The sequence below is a fragment of the Suncus etruscus genome, chromosome 2, assembly GCF_024139225.1.
Source record: "Suncus etruscus isolate mSunEtr1 chromosome 2, mSunEtr1.pri.cur, whole genome shotgun sequence".
NCBI lineage: Eukaryota > Metazoa > Chordata > Mammalia > Eulipotyphla > Soricidae > Suncus > Suncus etruscus.
The window spans coordinates 57,290,112-57,306,779 of NC_064849.1; the positions used below are offsets into that span (position 1 = coordinate 57,290,112).

Consider the following 16,668-nt stretch of genomic DNA (forward strand, 5'->3'; position numbering starts at 1 on the left):
ATTTTCCTAGAGTGAACATGAATTTGTAGTCCATTATGCTAGCAGAAATATGTCTTTATTTTTGCATAATATAATTCCAATATTAGATACCAATCTAGGTTGGACTACAGCTAGACCTATGTATATGTAAAAGGGCTATGAAAGAATCCAGAAAGAGTATACTCACAATATATTGCAACTATCACCAATTATTTCCAAAATGTTTCATAGTTCCAAAGAGAAACTTTTACCCATTAAGCAATAACTACACAGAGTTCCTCAAATCCTTCCATCTATTTTCTGTTCTCATGATTTTTTTCTATTCTAGATAAAAATCATATAATATAGCTCTTTTGTGTTTGGTTCATTTCACTTAGCATAATGTGTTCAAGGTTCATGTATCATAATGTCACTATCTTTAATAACTATATAATATCACTGTATGTACATGATGTGCTTTGTTTATCATTTTATTGAAGGACATTTACATTGTTTTTATCTCTTGAATAGTATGAGTAATGGTACTGTGAATACTGGTGTACAAATATCTAAGTTGTTCTCAATTACTCTGGCTCATTTTTTGTAATTGTTGGGTCATATGGTAATTCCATGTTTAACTTTTTGAGGAACTGAAAAACTTTTTCTGAGCAACGGCACGATGCTACATTCCCACAAAAGCTTGAGGCCCTAGTGATGGCGCAGTGATAGGGCCTTTGCCTTGCACGAGGCTGATCCAGGTCAGACTGCAGTTCAATCCCCTGGTGTCCCATATGGTCCGCCAAGCCAGGGGCGATTTCTGAGCACATAGCCGGGAGTAACCCCTTAGCAACACTGGGTGTGGCCCCCCAAACAAAAACAAAACAAAACAAAAAGTTTAGACTTCTCTACTCACCGATATTTTGGTTTCTCCTTTAAAAAAAATTTAGCCATCATAGTGTGAAATGGTTCAAATGTTATTCCTAACTTTTAGTTTTGTTTGTTTTATTTGGACAGCACCACACTCAGTTATGCACAAGGTTTTCTCCGGTGTTCAGGGATCAACTCCTGGCAAGTCTCAGGAAACCTAATGCTAGAGATCAAACCCAGGTCAGAGTGTGTCTCATCCAATGTACTTCTGCTCCAGCCCTACCTTTTGAATTTTGAGGCTTATAAGAATATCAATTTCTAAACAATGTCCACTGACCTAATTTTTGTTTTGTTTTGTTTTTGGGCCACACCCAGTGGTGCTCAGGGGTTACTCCTGGCTGTCTGCTCAGAAGTAGCTCCTGGCAGGCACGGGGGACCATATGGGACACCGGGATTCGAACCAGCCACCTTTGGTCCTGGATCGGCTGCTTGCAAGGCAAACACTGCTGTGCTATCTCTCCGGGCCCTCTCTGACCTAATTTTTTTGTCATGTACTCTTTCAGCAAATAGACATTATGAATGAGAACTTAGTCTGGAGATAGTATAAAAGATGGGAAGTTTGCTTTGCATGCAGCCAACCTGAGCTCAAATTTCAATGCCCTATATAAATTGCACCAGGAATAATCCCTGCACACACTCAGTAGAAAGCCCTGAGCACTGACAAATGTAACCCAAGACCAAAACAGAACCAAAAAAAATTTGAAATCTCTCTTTTTTTTCTACTTTTTGAGGGAAGTTAATAAGGAGCAGTTCTGAATTTGGGTTTTGGGCTTCTCCTGGTGGGTGTTCAGAGGCTACTCTTTTGTCTATATTGATTTAAAAAATTAGGTGCTACTTAAAGAGATACCGGTTACTAGAAGGTTAGTATATGCTCAAGGTCACTGTGAAGAATTTAACTTCTCATATGCAAAGCATTCACTCTAGTCCATTAAGATATCCCCCCAGCCCATGAGGTTAACTCTAATCTATAACCGGAGGGCCAATACAACAGCTCAAGAGCAAATACCTAGCATGTGTGTGGTTGAAAGATCAATCTCTGGCACCAAGGCATGGCCCCTATAAAATCATAAACAAAGCTGAATATAAAGTACAACCAAAATAGAAAACTACTGCTTACTAGGAAAGAAAAAAAGGAGTAAAATTGTCATTAAGCATAAATGAGTCTGTACCTAGTTTGGAAAAGCACATAAAGGCCCCTAATGCAACCTTCAGGAGTTCAGAGAAGTCCACGATAAAATTTAGAGTCATATTAAACATATAAAGATGGCCAACAATTCAACAGAAGGGATAGAATGTAAAGGGCTCTGTAGCAGCACTAACCAAACCTGAATATGCATCCAAGTCACCTAATGATGTTAAAATACTATTTCTGTTCCAGTTAAACCAAAACTAGGACTGAGATTCTACATTTCTAATGAAACTCCAGGGGATCCATGGGTGCTTATAAAAAGCAAGAAAAGAATAAGATTGAAGAGGAACCAGAGCAATAGTCTAGCTGGTAGGATATTTGCTGTATATGCAGTTAACCTGGGTTCTATTCCCATATCCTATATGGTCTCCCAAGCACTGTCAGAAGTTAATTTTTGAGTCTAGAGCTAAGAGTAACCCCTGAACACTACTAGATGTGTCCTCAAACAAACAAGAAAGAATAAGAAATATTGGATTTTAGGGGTGAGAGGTGGGCATGACCAGGATGAGTCAGAGTTCAGCCAGGCCTAGATCCCAAAAGTCCTAATCAAGGACTTTGCACTTCATCCTAGACTTTATCTGGAGAATATCAGATAGTCCCTGAAGGTTCATATATCAAACAGTGAGAGTATTGGATTAGCATTTTAGTAAGATTACTCTGGGCCACTATGAAAAAGGGGGAAATTAGAGTTGACCAAATTTGGGTTAATCCTGGCAAGAGGTGATGTGGCTTTAATTAAGGAAGTTGGAATGAAAATAAATAGAAAATTTATCAAGTAAAGCTTGCATCAGTTTTCTTTGTTGCAAATAGTAGATTTCATATGGCTTAAACAAATGCTGGTTTATGAAGGAACATTACATAGCTCACAGAATTACAGATATCACTGGAAAATCATTCACGGCTAAACTCCCAGGAACAATGCCTCAAACATGATGGTACCAAATAGTCTAGGTTAGCAGTCCCTATCAGGGATCCCTCTTTTAGTTAATAGTCAAAGTGTTGCTGCTGCCACTGAATCTAATATACCAGCAACCTGGATTTTCTGTAACAGCTTTTATCTTCCATGTCACTTCTGCATCAAATTTTGAAGGTCCTTGTGTCTGAAACTCTGCCAATAGCAACATCACAGTGGTGTAGGAGATTTAGATGGTTCCTCAAAGATCTTAATTTCCTGTGATTCCTCAAATGGTGTTAGTAGAAGTAGGAAATAAGGAAGGTAATAGGCTCAAGAGAAGAGTATTTCCACCTCCCTGCTCTACCCTCCTTACCTGGGCCTCCCCTGAGAAGTGCCTGAGAAGTTCAATCTGCCTCAGCTCCTGCATGATGTGGTTGCTGGAATTCCACCAGCCCTGCTGGGCAGTCAACAAGTTGCACCAATCTGTACCAAAAAGCTGATCCTATGCTGTGACTGAGAATTGCTCTCCAAAATAGTCCTTGAAGAACCAAGGCCTGAGGTTGTAGTAAGACTGTAGAAAAAAAATCATTATTTGTAGAAGAAGGAAAGTTAACTTTTTCCTAGGTTCCCAGATTCATCATCTGTTCTCACAGAAAAGAAATTCAGGAGGAGATAAACAGTGAAGTAAAATGATGGTTTTATTTGGAGAAATATGAGGTAGAGAGAGAGAAGTATTCAAGAAAAAACATGAACTTCTCTGGAGGTGGGGAGAGTCACAGGTAAGTTCTCTCAGAAAGTAGAAGAAATAAATTACACATCTCAAATTGAGATATGGAAACACCTGAACAGGAGGAAATGTAGCCCACTTGCCTTTACATTAAATTGAACCTAAAAAAATTTTGGCATGAAGATGTTCAGAAAGAGAAGCACAGAGTAAAAGCAGAAGAAGCACAGAGAAGTACAGTAGCTTTATGCTGAGGAGTGACAGAGAAGTTAGAACCTAGTTAGAGACAACTTCACTTTGTAAACTCAGAGGAATAACTTGCCCACCTTTCTCTACCCACAAAAGAAAACTTACATTCTACCAGTTAGAGACTAATTTGTGTTAAGAGACTACAATTAAAATGCAAATAAACCTTTTAAGAAGGTTACATTTCATTCAGAAGTTAATGGAAATTACTTTAATCAGCTTCACACCCCAACAGAGTAGAGCTAAAGACACTGTACTTAGAATATTAGACTTTTTGATTGCTCAGCCTTAGAGAAAGAAACCAAGGAGGTCAGAGATTCAAACCATGGCATGGGTTTTGGAGATACTGCTGCAGGGGTGCATTCTGTACAAAGATAGGATGTATTATAAAAGAAAAATGGAGGCAAAGACTTATTCTAAAGAGACAGTCATTGTTGACTAACAAAAGTATGGCATAGATTTGAAAAGGTCCAGATTATTGAGTTTATGAAAAAGTTGTCTGGACCACAGTTTTATCTTTACTCAGCCAATCCCTCTACTTTGGTTCAGTTTAGGCTTTCCAGATGGTTCCTCTTTCAAATTCTGTCTCCATGTTAGGAGAAAGAGGGCTAAAGATATTTCTTCAGCTCCCCAATTATATTTCTTTTTTTTTAATTAATCCCCCAGCCACCCCATCCCACCCCGCCCACCGCACCCACCCACCAGCATCTTTTTTCTTGATCTTATCATTTTAATTCTTGTGGGGAACACTCTGGAACTATGGAAGGGCATAAGGTTCCAGATATTAAACCCAGGGCCTCACACATGCACAATTTATGCTTTACCACTTGCCACACCCCCACTTTTCCATTGCTTTTATTTTTCTTAAGTTCTGAGCTCTCTGAAAATAAGAACAGTATTTTTGTTCCATAGCTATATGTAAATATATATGCACTTCAAATACCTAGCTCAGTGTCTGATAAATGTTTATAAGTAACTAAATAAATATGTGAATGTAGTTATTTATTTTGTATTCAGGATTTTTCCTATTAGTATGATCTTTGTAATGTACTCGCTCAAACATGCTCAGGATCTGTAATATTTCTTTCACTTCACTTGCCAAAAGGAGCAAACAATCAGAGAGCTGACACGGATGATACTGCTCTTTCTTTTCTATCTCAAGCAAATGCAATTGAAGATCTAGTTGTATATGAATAATTCATGATTTAAATCTCTATTATTTATTTTCTGATGAAGTCAGGATAAACTCTACTAAGCTATAACACCCAAAGACCATAAAAATGGCATATTCTTTATTCATATCACAGTCTGATTCCATGTTCTTACTTGCCTACAGAAAAAAAAGAAAACAAAACAAAACAAAAACGTAGGGGCAGTACTTATCATGAATAGAAATCCCCAGCTACCATCCTTCTCTGCTGTCTTGTCATAGCCCTAACAGCTGGGGAAAAGTCTACATGTTTATAGTGGGGTTGGGGCAGTGTCAAAGAAGTTTATTCATTTTATACTGTGATTAAGTCAAGCTTTACCTCTGATATCTTTGCATAAATTAAGAATTTTTATTATAAATATTAACTGAAGCTATCTCTTATGTGTCAACTGTCATCTTTTAACAAAACAATGACAGATTGAGTCCCCATTGTGGCCTTTGAGACCTCTTCAGTTAATGTGCCAAGTATCATAGGCTTGGCTAGACCTGACTGATCTTGAAGGGTCATTTGTTGCCAAGGCTTGATGTAGGGTCTCCTATATCCAAGACAACTGCACCAAAATTTTGAGCTAGCCGCTCTACCTCCAGAGGCTAAAATACCAATATGCCCCAATGCTTTCTGGCTATGGTTGGGTTTTGCCAAAAGAGAGCTCAACATTAGTGGTAGAAGATGGATTATGGGTATATATTTACATCCCTAAATTTTCTTCTGAAAGATCACCTTGAGGTTGACACATCAACCTTTTTTCTTTCTTACTTTTTATAACTCCTTTTCTTAAAGCATCTGTGAAAGTCTCCACCTATGAATTCTCTCTCCCTCTCAAGCGAAGAGGATATGTTAACTTTACTTTGCCTTGGCTTGGTTTGCTTATACTACTACGTAGTTCCTCTATACCTAGATCTTTGTTCAAAGTCAAATTTGTACATAAAATTTCTCCAACTGTCCTATTTATTTCAGTGTTTTAATTCATTGCTGGGAAGACCCAATTGATACTGCCAGTGTGATAAAATATTTATGTTTTTTTACTATAATAATTTTCAATATATGACCTTCAAAATAATTATTCTATTGTAGCTTTTATTTCCATATAGTGTGATTTCAAATAGATTTCCACTCATACCTACAGTCTTTTTAAAGCCTATTTAAGAGCAAACAAAAAGTATTTAGGTGTAGTTTGGAGCATTTGAATTTAAAAATTTTTTTATTTCAGGTGTTTTCTTTCTTTCTTTCTTCACAGTCTGAAAGTATAAGGCAAGTATCTAGAAATTCGCAATTCATATAGACCCTATGCACTTCAGTTGCAGATACCCTGGAAAAAAATAATCTCTCCATCAATTGATCAAGGGAATTCTGAATAGTAGAATATTCCAGGGAGAAAAGTTTGATCGTGCCAAATATTTGATCCTGATAATCATAGCAATACTCATTATTATTAATAAAGAAATGAGTTCTAATCTAATTCCATGAGCAAGTTAGCATGAACTAATTTCTCAGAACCTGATCTGCTCTGGAAGCATTTGGATCTCTTAGCTTTGAAACAAGAGTGCTAGATTTCTTCCAGTTTCTCTAAAATGAAACATTCTGTTTTCTAATTGTCTTCTATTAATTAGCACATCCCCTACATTGTGTTCATTTTATGTCTTCATACTTATGTGTAGTGCCAGGAGGCCTTTTACACATTCTCTCATGGAACACAAATTTTGGAACTAAATTCTAGGAAAAGTCCTGTAATTACAAGAACTAGGAAAGAAAATGAAGTTCCCATTTCTTTTCTTTCCTTCTTAAAATCAGGAAGCTTTGTACCAACTGTTAGAGATGTTAGAAGTGGTACTCAAACTTTTTTCTTATAAGTGTGAAATATATTTGAATTGTAAAATGTGAGCAGCAACTTGAACTAAGCAACTTAAAATAACCCTAATTCTATTATTTTACCATCCCAGAGGACCAAGAATGTATTCAGTATCCTTCTGTTTCCCTTTTAGCAAAGTCGCATTTTAGAAATTGTTCCTGCCCAGGACAAACTCACAAATCAAAATACTCATAAAACAAAACTCTTTTGTTCCAAGCATCATTTTTCTCTGAAGCCAACTAAGTGCTACACATTGCCTTTTTTTTTTCAACTTGAAGCACACTGCACGATCTTCTTCATCTCAACATTACATATAATAATTGTTTTACAACAAAAATTAAAGTTATTTGTCTGTGAACACTTTACTGTAAAGTGTATTCAACTCAGTCATATCCTAGTCAAAAATTGTTGTAACCTGTTTTTTTATTTCTCCCATTACAACTTACTGACAAAATTTTATTTTCTTTACTCTTAGTGATTTATTTACCGTTTAAAACCGTGTCCTCTTATCGTTGTAAAATTTTTGTGGAGACTAAAATGTTCAGTAAATAAAACACATAAAAGAAGGACCAGGACACAAAATCATCATTTTGGTTCCTACTCTCTATCGCCCTCTGAAGGTAGAAGAAGTGAACCACAACTTAAGGAGAACGTTCTGAACTTGTTCAATAGAGAGCTTTAAAGTAATTGGTGGTTTTTGAAAAGCTAACCATTACCAACTAGAATTCACCAAAAGAAAACAAAAGTTTCACAGTTTTCTTAAGATCTGTGGGAACTGTATGCCCTATTTTCCAAAAGAGTTCCCTACATCCTGTACCCATATACAAATAGACATCAAAGTCCTTTCTAATTCTTGTTCAAGTCTAAGAGCCTTTATGCTAAAGTTCCTCCTAGTCCCATAAAACTTAAGTTTGATGAGGAAAGAGGAAAAAAAAAAGACAGAAAGGTTATAATGACATAAGGATGCAGACATTTAAGCAATGCAGCTTGTCTGTGCTTTGGAGACAAACATCAACAAATGTACAATCAGAGATAATGTGAGATACTGCTTTTTATTTTTTCACAAAAAAAAATGAAGATAATCAGCAAACAGGCTGCTTTAGTTTAGTATAGAAAAGAAGTTGATTATGCATACATTTTCTTCACTCACACTACTTTGTATGGATAGCAACACTGTCAATGATGTCATCTTCTAAAAACAACAGGCTCGAATGTATAGGCATATTGTGCCAACTAAGCCGAAATCAATGACCTGGGTAATGCAATCAGGGTAAGACTATTATTCCTTTCCAAGCCCTCCAAAGTCCTAAAAAAATAATGCTAATTTGATGCATGTTCAAGAATACATTCTATGGGATTGAAATTCAAGCACTTGTTTCATTTTATTTTCATGCTATACAGTATGCACTTACAGGAAACAGCACCAGAATATGTCATTTCACGCTTGTGCTAGCAATTAAAAAATTAGATACACTCGGACATTTTCTTGGATAAGTATTTTGAATTTTTTTTTTCTGAAGTGTAAAGGGGTTGAATTTAGATGTCCTAATGCTAAGGCATTCTCTTACTTGAGCTATCTCCTTTGACTTCGATAAGAATTTTTAGCAGAACTTTTCTAAAGAGATCAGAATTTTTCGAAAACATTCGTCTCCAACTGCATTGGAGGCCCAGCATATCAAAAACCTTTACCAACTCCAAATCAGAATTGATTTATAGCATTCCTGATAGATACTAGAGGCAGTGCTGATTTATTGAGATAAGAAAATTCTTGAAAGATGGTTAGCTTTGAGGACCAATTCTCTTGCTGTGTGACCCAATTAAGTCTTTTTAATTAATCATCTTTTATTAAACATTTTAAATTTATTTAAATTTATTTTATTAAACATTTTAATATATCCCTCATCTTCCTAAGAGACATAATAAAATCAACTTATATAGATCTAAATTTTCTGTACGTCTGAACAACAAAGTTTCCTGGGTTCATCGATCCATTTCAATGACTGAGCCTTTTCCCAAACGTTTCAAAACAAACAGGGACCACCTTCCAGTGAAGCACTTCCACCCTTCTGTAGAGATTACATCCGGGAACCCAGAGAGCACTCCGGAAGTACCACCCACTTGAGGGCGGGGCCACGGCCCGTCCCAACGTGTCCCTGCGCGACGCGGCGCCCCGACCCCTGGTCGGTTTCAGCCCTGGACAACTGCGCTGGTCTCAGTCATGGCTGAGAATGGCCCCAACCCTCAGGCCCGGGCGCTTCTGCAGCAGTGTCTGCACGCCCGGCTGCAAGTACGCCCGGCCGAGGAAAACACCGCGGCCCACTGGGTGGAGGTAACGTTGGCCTTGTAGCCCCCGTTATCCTCTAGGTCCCGGGGCGGTTGGTGATCGTCCCCGCGGTATAGAGGCTCAGCCGGCCTCCAAGTGGAGTTGATGCTGTTGGCGGGGCTGGGACTTCCCGCGGTCGGCCTAACTGCTCTGGACTCTTCCGACTGGCATCCAGGGTCTCTCTCTTGGACTTTCCACTCAAAATACTGTCTCTAAGACTGATTTAGGAGGATCCTGGGGGACTTGACACGCCTCTCGCAGCCCACTGAAACTCCCACTTTCAGACATCTTGCTTCCAAAAAGCAAAAGCTTTGCCACCCCTTTCACACAGCATTGTTGTTCTAGTCTTGATAACCAAATTGAAGGTTAGAATTTGTTGCCAGCGTTTAAAGTCCGTTTAGATCTCTGCTTTGAATTTCTTCGAGTGATCCTATGGTCTGCAGCTAGGTCTTACTTAGGCCAAGAAGTGAGAATTAATAGACACTTTAAAAAAATAAACTTTCGGGCTGGAGAGATAGCATGGAGGTAAAGCGTTTGCCTTTCATGCAAGAGGTCATCGGTTCAAATCCCAGCGTCCCATATGGTCCCCTGTGCCTGCCAGGAGCAATTTCTGAGCATGGAGCCAGGAGTAACCCCTGAGCACTGCCGGGTGTGACCCAAAAACCACAAAAAAAAAAAAAAAAAAAAAGTAAAAGAAATAAAATAATTTAAAAAAAAAAAATAAAATAAACTTTCTAACTAGAAAAAAAAATTCACTTTTGCAGGGTTATCAAACACATTTTCTCCAAAGGATTTAAAATAATGCACACATGATTCTTTTCTGTGTGTATGTGTATGTGTATGTATATGTAGAGAGAGAGAGAGAGAGAGAGAGAGAGAGAGAGAGAGAGAGTATACATATGTATGTATATGCTTGATGGAGTATTAGGGAGGGGAATAATATTCTTTAAGCCGTGACCTATTTTTGGAGAAGTTGGAGGAAAAATTAGTTGATAATAAGACTTTTGGAGGTAGTCAAACCTTAATTGTGAGAGAATTTCATTCACTTATGTTCCACGGAGTTTCACTCTTGATCTAACATATATATATATATATATATATATATATATGTTTTTAAATCAGAGTCTTTTACTCACTACCAATTTGAAAATAATATAAAATTTTAAACACTCCTGTATTTTTTTCTCACCTTAAACAAAATTGCATGCAGCTATAACTCAGTAGTTATAGCATTATGAGGCCTTGGATTTAATTCCTAAAATATTACACACCAGGGCCCGGAGAGATAGCACAGCGGCGTTTGCCTTGCAAGCAGCCAATCCAGGACCAAAGGTGGTTGGTTCGAATCCCGGTGTCCCATATGGTCCCCCGTGCCTGCCAGGAGCTATTTCTGAGCAGACAGCCAGGAGTAACCCCTGAGCACCGCCGGGTGTGACCCAAAACAAAAACAAAAACAAAACAAAAAATTACACACCAAAAAAAATCCCCATTTCTTATTTTTGTTGACTTTAAAATATTAATCTAATATGGGGCTGGAGTGATATCACAGCGGGTAGGGAGTTTGCCTTGCATCCTTGCATGAAGCCAACCAAGGTTCAATCTCTGAGCCTGCCAGAAGTGATTCCTGAGCACAGGCTGGAGTAACCCGGTGCCGCCAGGTGAGGCCCAAAATCAAAACAAACAAACAAACAAAAAATACCTCTAATAAGACTAAATTTAATAAATACCCCAGTGGAAGCTTTTCTTGTAAACAGAGCCTAGGAGGAAGTCCAAAGTACCATTGAGTGTGGTCCCCTCAAAACAGCAACAAAACTAGCATATTTCTTTTTCTTTGCTGTTCATCTCTGTTTGCAACATCATGCTTACTTAACTCTTTGTATAGAAGTGTCTTTTTTTTTATGGACCACAAAGCACTGCTCAAGGGTTTCTTCTGACTGCACTGAAGAATTTCTCCTGGTTGTCATAGGGGACCATATGGAATGCCAGGGATCAAGCCCAGGTTGGTCAGATGCAAAGCAAATGCCCTATCCCCTGTGCTATTGCTCTGGCCCAGGAGGTCAGTCATTTTTGTTTGTCCCATAATATCATAAGTTTGACTTGAGCTACTTTTTCATCTAGAGAAAAATCTTAAGCTAAAGACAAAGGTTTCCTTTAAGATGCAAGTTATCATGCCTGCTGAACTAGCTCTCTGAGCCCCTAGAAGTGTCTTGCTAACCTGAGTTACTGTCGTGATTTTCATAGATTCAGAGAGGATTAGTGATCTACGTGTGCTTCTTCAAAGGAGCTGATAAAGAACTTCTTTCCAAGATGGGTATGTGTTTGCCACCATTTCTTTGTTAGATTTGGAATGAAGAGCAATAACTGACAAAAATGGGCAAAACGCACAATTTAAAATTGTGCTAGTTTGTAAATGTATTATTCTAAGAATGTAACTTTCAAAAGTTATAAGTATCTGGGGTCGGAGTGGTGGCACAAGCAGAAAGATGTCTGCTTGCACGTGCTAGCCTAGCCAGACCACAGTTCGATCCCCCGCGTCCCATATGGTTCCCCAAGCCAGGAGCGATTTCTGAGCTCATAGCCAGGAATAACCCCTGAGAGTCACCTGATGTGCCCCCCCCCCAAAAAAAATGTTACAAGTATCTCTCTGTGTACTGTTGCTTGCTTTAGCTATTTGCCTATTTTAAGGTTTAAAGTTAGCAAGTGTCATCCTTAATTTTTCTGTTAGAAATTTTAAGTTAGCAATTTTTCTAAAAGTGTAAATTTCAGAAGTTATTTGTTCCTCTGTACTTTTGTTTGCTTTAACTATTTGCCTATTCCAAGGTGTAAAGTTAGCAAGTATAGGGGCTGAAGAAAAAGTAGGGTGTAAGGTGATTGATTGTTTTGCTTGTAGCCAGGCCCACCTGGGTTCAATACCCAGCATCCCCCATAAAGTAACTTGAACTGTGTCATTCCTAGTAACTGCTAGGAGTGATTCTTGGGTGCAGAGCCAAGAGTAAGCCCTGAGCACTACTAGATGTGGCCCAAAAACCAAATAAATAAAATTGATAAGTTTCTTCAGCATTTCTGATGACTTACAGGTGTAATTAGGACAGTGCATATATACACCTATCTGGAAAACACACTGAGATTCAATCAAGGACACAGAAACTTGTTAGAAGTTTCTTGGACATGTAGGGATAAACAGGTGCTACATTTAATATAGTTCCCTTTATTCTGGTTAGAGTAACTAACCAGGAACATATAGGTGACACCATGGGTACAAGTGGAGACCCATCGGCTCTATTCAGTTCAGTCTTACCTCTTTCACATGCAAGAACTGAAATGTCAATTATGTACTTGTTTGTAGAAAATGTGTTAATGCATGGATATTCTAATTCTGAGTGTCATCATCATACATCCAGAGACAAAGAAGTTTCAGGCATATATATATATATATATATATATGTTTTGGGGCCTCACCCACCCTATGGTGCTCAGGGATTACTCCTGGCTCTTTGCTCAGAAATTACTCCTGGCAGACAGGCTCAGGGGAAGCATCATCTCCAAATAGTCATTGATTTTCCAGAAACTTTGCAGCATCCTAAATAGTTCATAGCCTGGCACATTTTTGTGAGCTGTACTTTGGCTCACATACACTAAACCAAGCAATACTTTCAATAATATTTGAAATGATCATACTTTTAAAAACACCCTGAAATATGTAGTTAAATGTCAGATAGAGAACAGATTATATTCTCAGTAAAGGAAAGTATCCATTATTTGGATTAATAAGAAATATAAATGATACAAATAAACTATAAGTGTTAATCAGAAGAAAAATGGAAAAGGGAGGCAGAGAAATAGGACAGGGTTAAGGCATTTGTCTTGCACACAGCTAACTTTGTTTTGAATCTATTACTACTTATGACCACCCCCCTAAGAAGTACCAGGAGTGACTCTTGAGTATAGAGTCAGGTGTACACCTGGACATTACTCAGTGCATTCCCAAAACAAAACAAAATAGAAGAGCTTCACATTGTAGAAACTAATAAGATAACATATGAGGAACAACTTATACAATTTTATACTGAGACATCAAACGTATTTGATAACTTTGTCAGAGGACGAAAAATAGTCTACAATAGATGAGTACTAGATGGAAAGTCAATTTCTATGATGTTGAAATCTGAATCTAGAGAGTAGTAGAGACCTTTGAAGAGCTTAACAAAATGAAGGGGCCGGGCGGTGGCGCTAAAGGTAAGGTGCCTGCCTTACCTGCGCTAGCCTAGGACGGACCGCGGTTCGATCCCCCGGCGTCCCATATGGTCCCCCAAGCCAGGAGCGACTTCTGAGCGCATAGCCAGGAGTAACCCCTGAGCGTCACCAGGTGTGGCCCAAAAACCAAAAAAAAGAACAAAATGAAATGGGTCTTGAGTGATAGTATAGCAGCTAGCACACTTGCCTTGCATGTAATTGACCTGTTTTCATCAGGTTAATTCTCTGATTTCTAGAGTAGTGCATCTATACTTATTCCTTTGGGGGATGAGGGAGAGGGGAATGCCCAGCAATGTTTAATGGTTACTCCTGGCTCTGCACTCTGGAATTTCTCCCAGTGGTGCTTGAAGACCATAGGTGATGTCAGGGATCAAAACCAAGTTGGCCATGTGCAAGACAAGTGCCCGACTCTCTGTACTATTGCTCCAGCCCCTCTTTGATAGTTTTTTAATGACTAATTTTTTGTTTATTTTTTATTTATGAGCAATAATATTGCCAGCAATACTCAGTTACCTCTTGGCTCCATACTCAGGGATCACTTCTGGCAGTGTTCAGGGGTACATTTGTGGTGCAAGTACCTTACATACACTTCAGTCTCTTCAAACTCCAGCACTATTTCTTATAAACCAGTTAGACTCTTATAGAGACAAAGAGAACCTAATGCTACTTATATCAAGCATTTTTTTGTTTTATTGCTCAGAAATTAATGTTAAAATGTAAAAGTTTTCTAAGTTTAGATTGTTGCTACATAGAAATAACCATTTCCTAGAATTTAAAATTTGACCATTTTTATTGATCCAGTATGTTCTCATGTGTATCCCATATGTTTCCCCAAGCATCACCAGGAGTAATCTCTTGCGTGCAAAGCCAGGAGTAGCTCCTGACCATCACCAGGTATGGTCCCCAAACAAGCAAACAAAAAGTTTAATTTTAGAAATTCCATTAAAATAATGCCATATTTTATCATATTTATATGATAATGATATCAGTAACTGTACTTTTTGTTTACTTCTTTAGGCTGTAATCATTCTGAGAGATTTTTAACTTTTGGGGTTAAAAACTTTTTGTCTTCATTTTTTATGGGTGTGTGTTTGGGCCACCCCCAACAGTTCTTACCTTGGTACTCAGGGTCTGCCATATGTCAGGCAAGGACCACAACCCCTATCCAGTCTCTATACTCCTTTAAGGCAATTTTTGAACTCTAAAGAGCAAATTTAGATAATACGTATAAGCTGATATTAATCATCTTTAAAATGTGAGATTTTGTGACTTAAAGATTATTGATTTTCTTCATCTTTCACTCAGAATGTTTTCCTCTTTTTCCTCCCCTCACCCAGTTAAAACACTGTTAAATGTGAAATTAAGCGAGACAGAGAATGGCAAGCACATCTCTATCTTGGACCTTCCTGGAGACATTCTTATCATCCCTCAAGCCACCCTGGGGGGAAGAGTGAAAGGAAGAAGTATGCAGTATCACGCTAACTGTGGAAAAGAAGAAGGGTTAGAACTCTATTCCCAGTTTGTGACTCTGTGTGAGAAAGAGGTCGCTGCTAACAGCAAGTGTGTTGAAGCAGGGGTTGTGGTAGAACATGGTACTTATGGGAACAGGCAAGTGTTAAAACTGGATACCAATGGACCATACACACACTTAATTGAGTTTTAAAAATGAAAAAGTTTCTTTGGAGAAATGAAAGTTGGGATTGAAGAACTAGCTCAACAGTTCTGAACATATGCTTGGTATGCAGGAAGCCCACGTTGATCCCCAACAATCCTTCGAGTTCCATGAACAGTTCAGGAAATGGTCACCTCCCCACCACACCCACACACACCCCAGCACAGAACTGGGAGTGAGTGCCACCCCCTCAAAAAAAAAGGCTTTTTAAAGTTCCTGTGTTTAATTTCTGGTATAGAGTTATCAAATAATCAGATTTTCTTACCCTGCTTCTTTCATCTACAAATCTGCTATATTTTCAGATAAAAATCCTGAGTCATATCCATTACTGTGCAATCATTGTTATATAATAGTCTTGTAGAGTCACTAAAACTGGTTCTCAATCACCTTTCATCCTACTTGTGCCTATATTCCACTGAAATTTTTTATGTTTTGTTTGGGGATCACAGACAGTGATGTTCAGGGGCTGTCCCCCTTCACCAGCTCATTGCTCAGGGACCATGCAATACCATTGCTCCAGCCCAGGCCTCCCCCATTCAAAGCAAGCATACATTGTCTCATTTCTCCATTCCCCAGCCATACAAGATCTGAAAATCCTTTCCAGTCACTTTCTGCTCACTGTGAATGTGTTCTCAGAAAAACTAAGTATTTCAGTGAAGAACTGTAGAAAAATAAATATATTAAGCCTCAGATACTAATAAAAGTACCTTTAGAGTAAAGAAGGGCAAGGGCTGGGACTGAGACTGAGACTCAGTAGTAGAGGTCTTGCTGTACATGTGTGAAGTCCTGGGCTAGATCTTAAATACTAGGGAATTGTAAGTAAATAGAATTTCACACAGACCAAGATAGTTTTTTGTCAATGTATTTTACAGTTTGAACTTCCCACAGTTTTTAAAGTATTATTTACGATGCCTCTTAATATTGAGAATAGAGTATAGAAATGTTAGATGTATTATATATTACTTTTGAAGGACTTTAAGTGTCTCAATTTATTGTAAGAAGAAGGTTTCTATATGGGGATTAAAATTTTTATCAATTTAATATTCTAGTCTTTAATATTTTGTCATTGCTCTACAAACATCCTTCGTTTTCTGAAAGTTCACTGCTTTACAAAATTAGTGTTAATTTATGTGTTATTTTGTTTTATTTTTTAAGGAAGTTGAATTAAATTGTACATGGAAGAAAAGAGGAAGATTTTTACTGGAATTGTTTAAAGCATATGTTGATGGATTCACTTCCTCATTATTTCATGATGGGGATTCAATGTCATTTTCTTGTCTCTTAGTGAATGTTGTGAACTGAATCTTTGTGTGCTCTCCAAATTTGTATTATAGGTCTTAACCCCCAATGTAATGATGATGTTTGGAGAGGAGATTCTTGGGAAGAGCTAAGGTGGTTAGATAAGGTGACATGAGCAGGG

General features: G+C 38.1%; 1 protein-coding gene across 1 annotated transcript; it reads left to right on the plus strand.

Annotated features, from left to right (window-relative positions):
* The first annotated feature begins 9,179 nt into the window (after window positions 1-9,179).
* Window positions 9,180-15,774, plus strand: DTD2 (D-aminoacyl-tRNA deacylase 2). Its single transcript, XM_049766874.1, has 3 exons — window positions 9,180-9,328; window positions 11,564-11,633; window positions 14,914-15,774. Exons 1-3 carry the CDS (start codon window positions 9,218-9,220, stop codon window positions 15,237-15,239), a joined length of 507 nt encoding a protein of 168 aa, XP_049622831.1. The 5' UTR covers window positions 9,180-9,217; the 3' UTR covers window positions 15,240-15,774.
* Window positions 15,775-16,668: the final 894 nt, after the last annotated feature.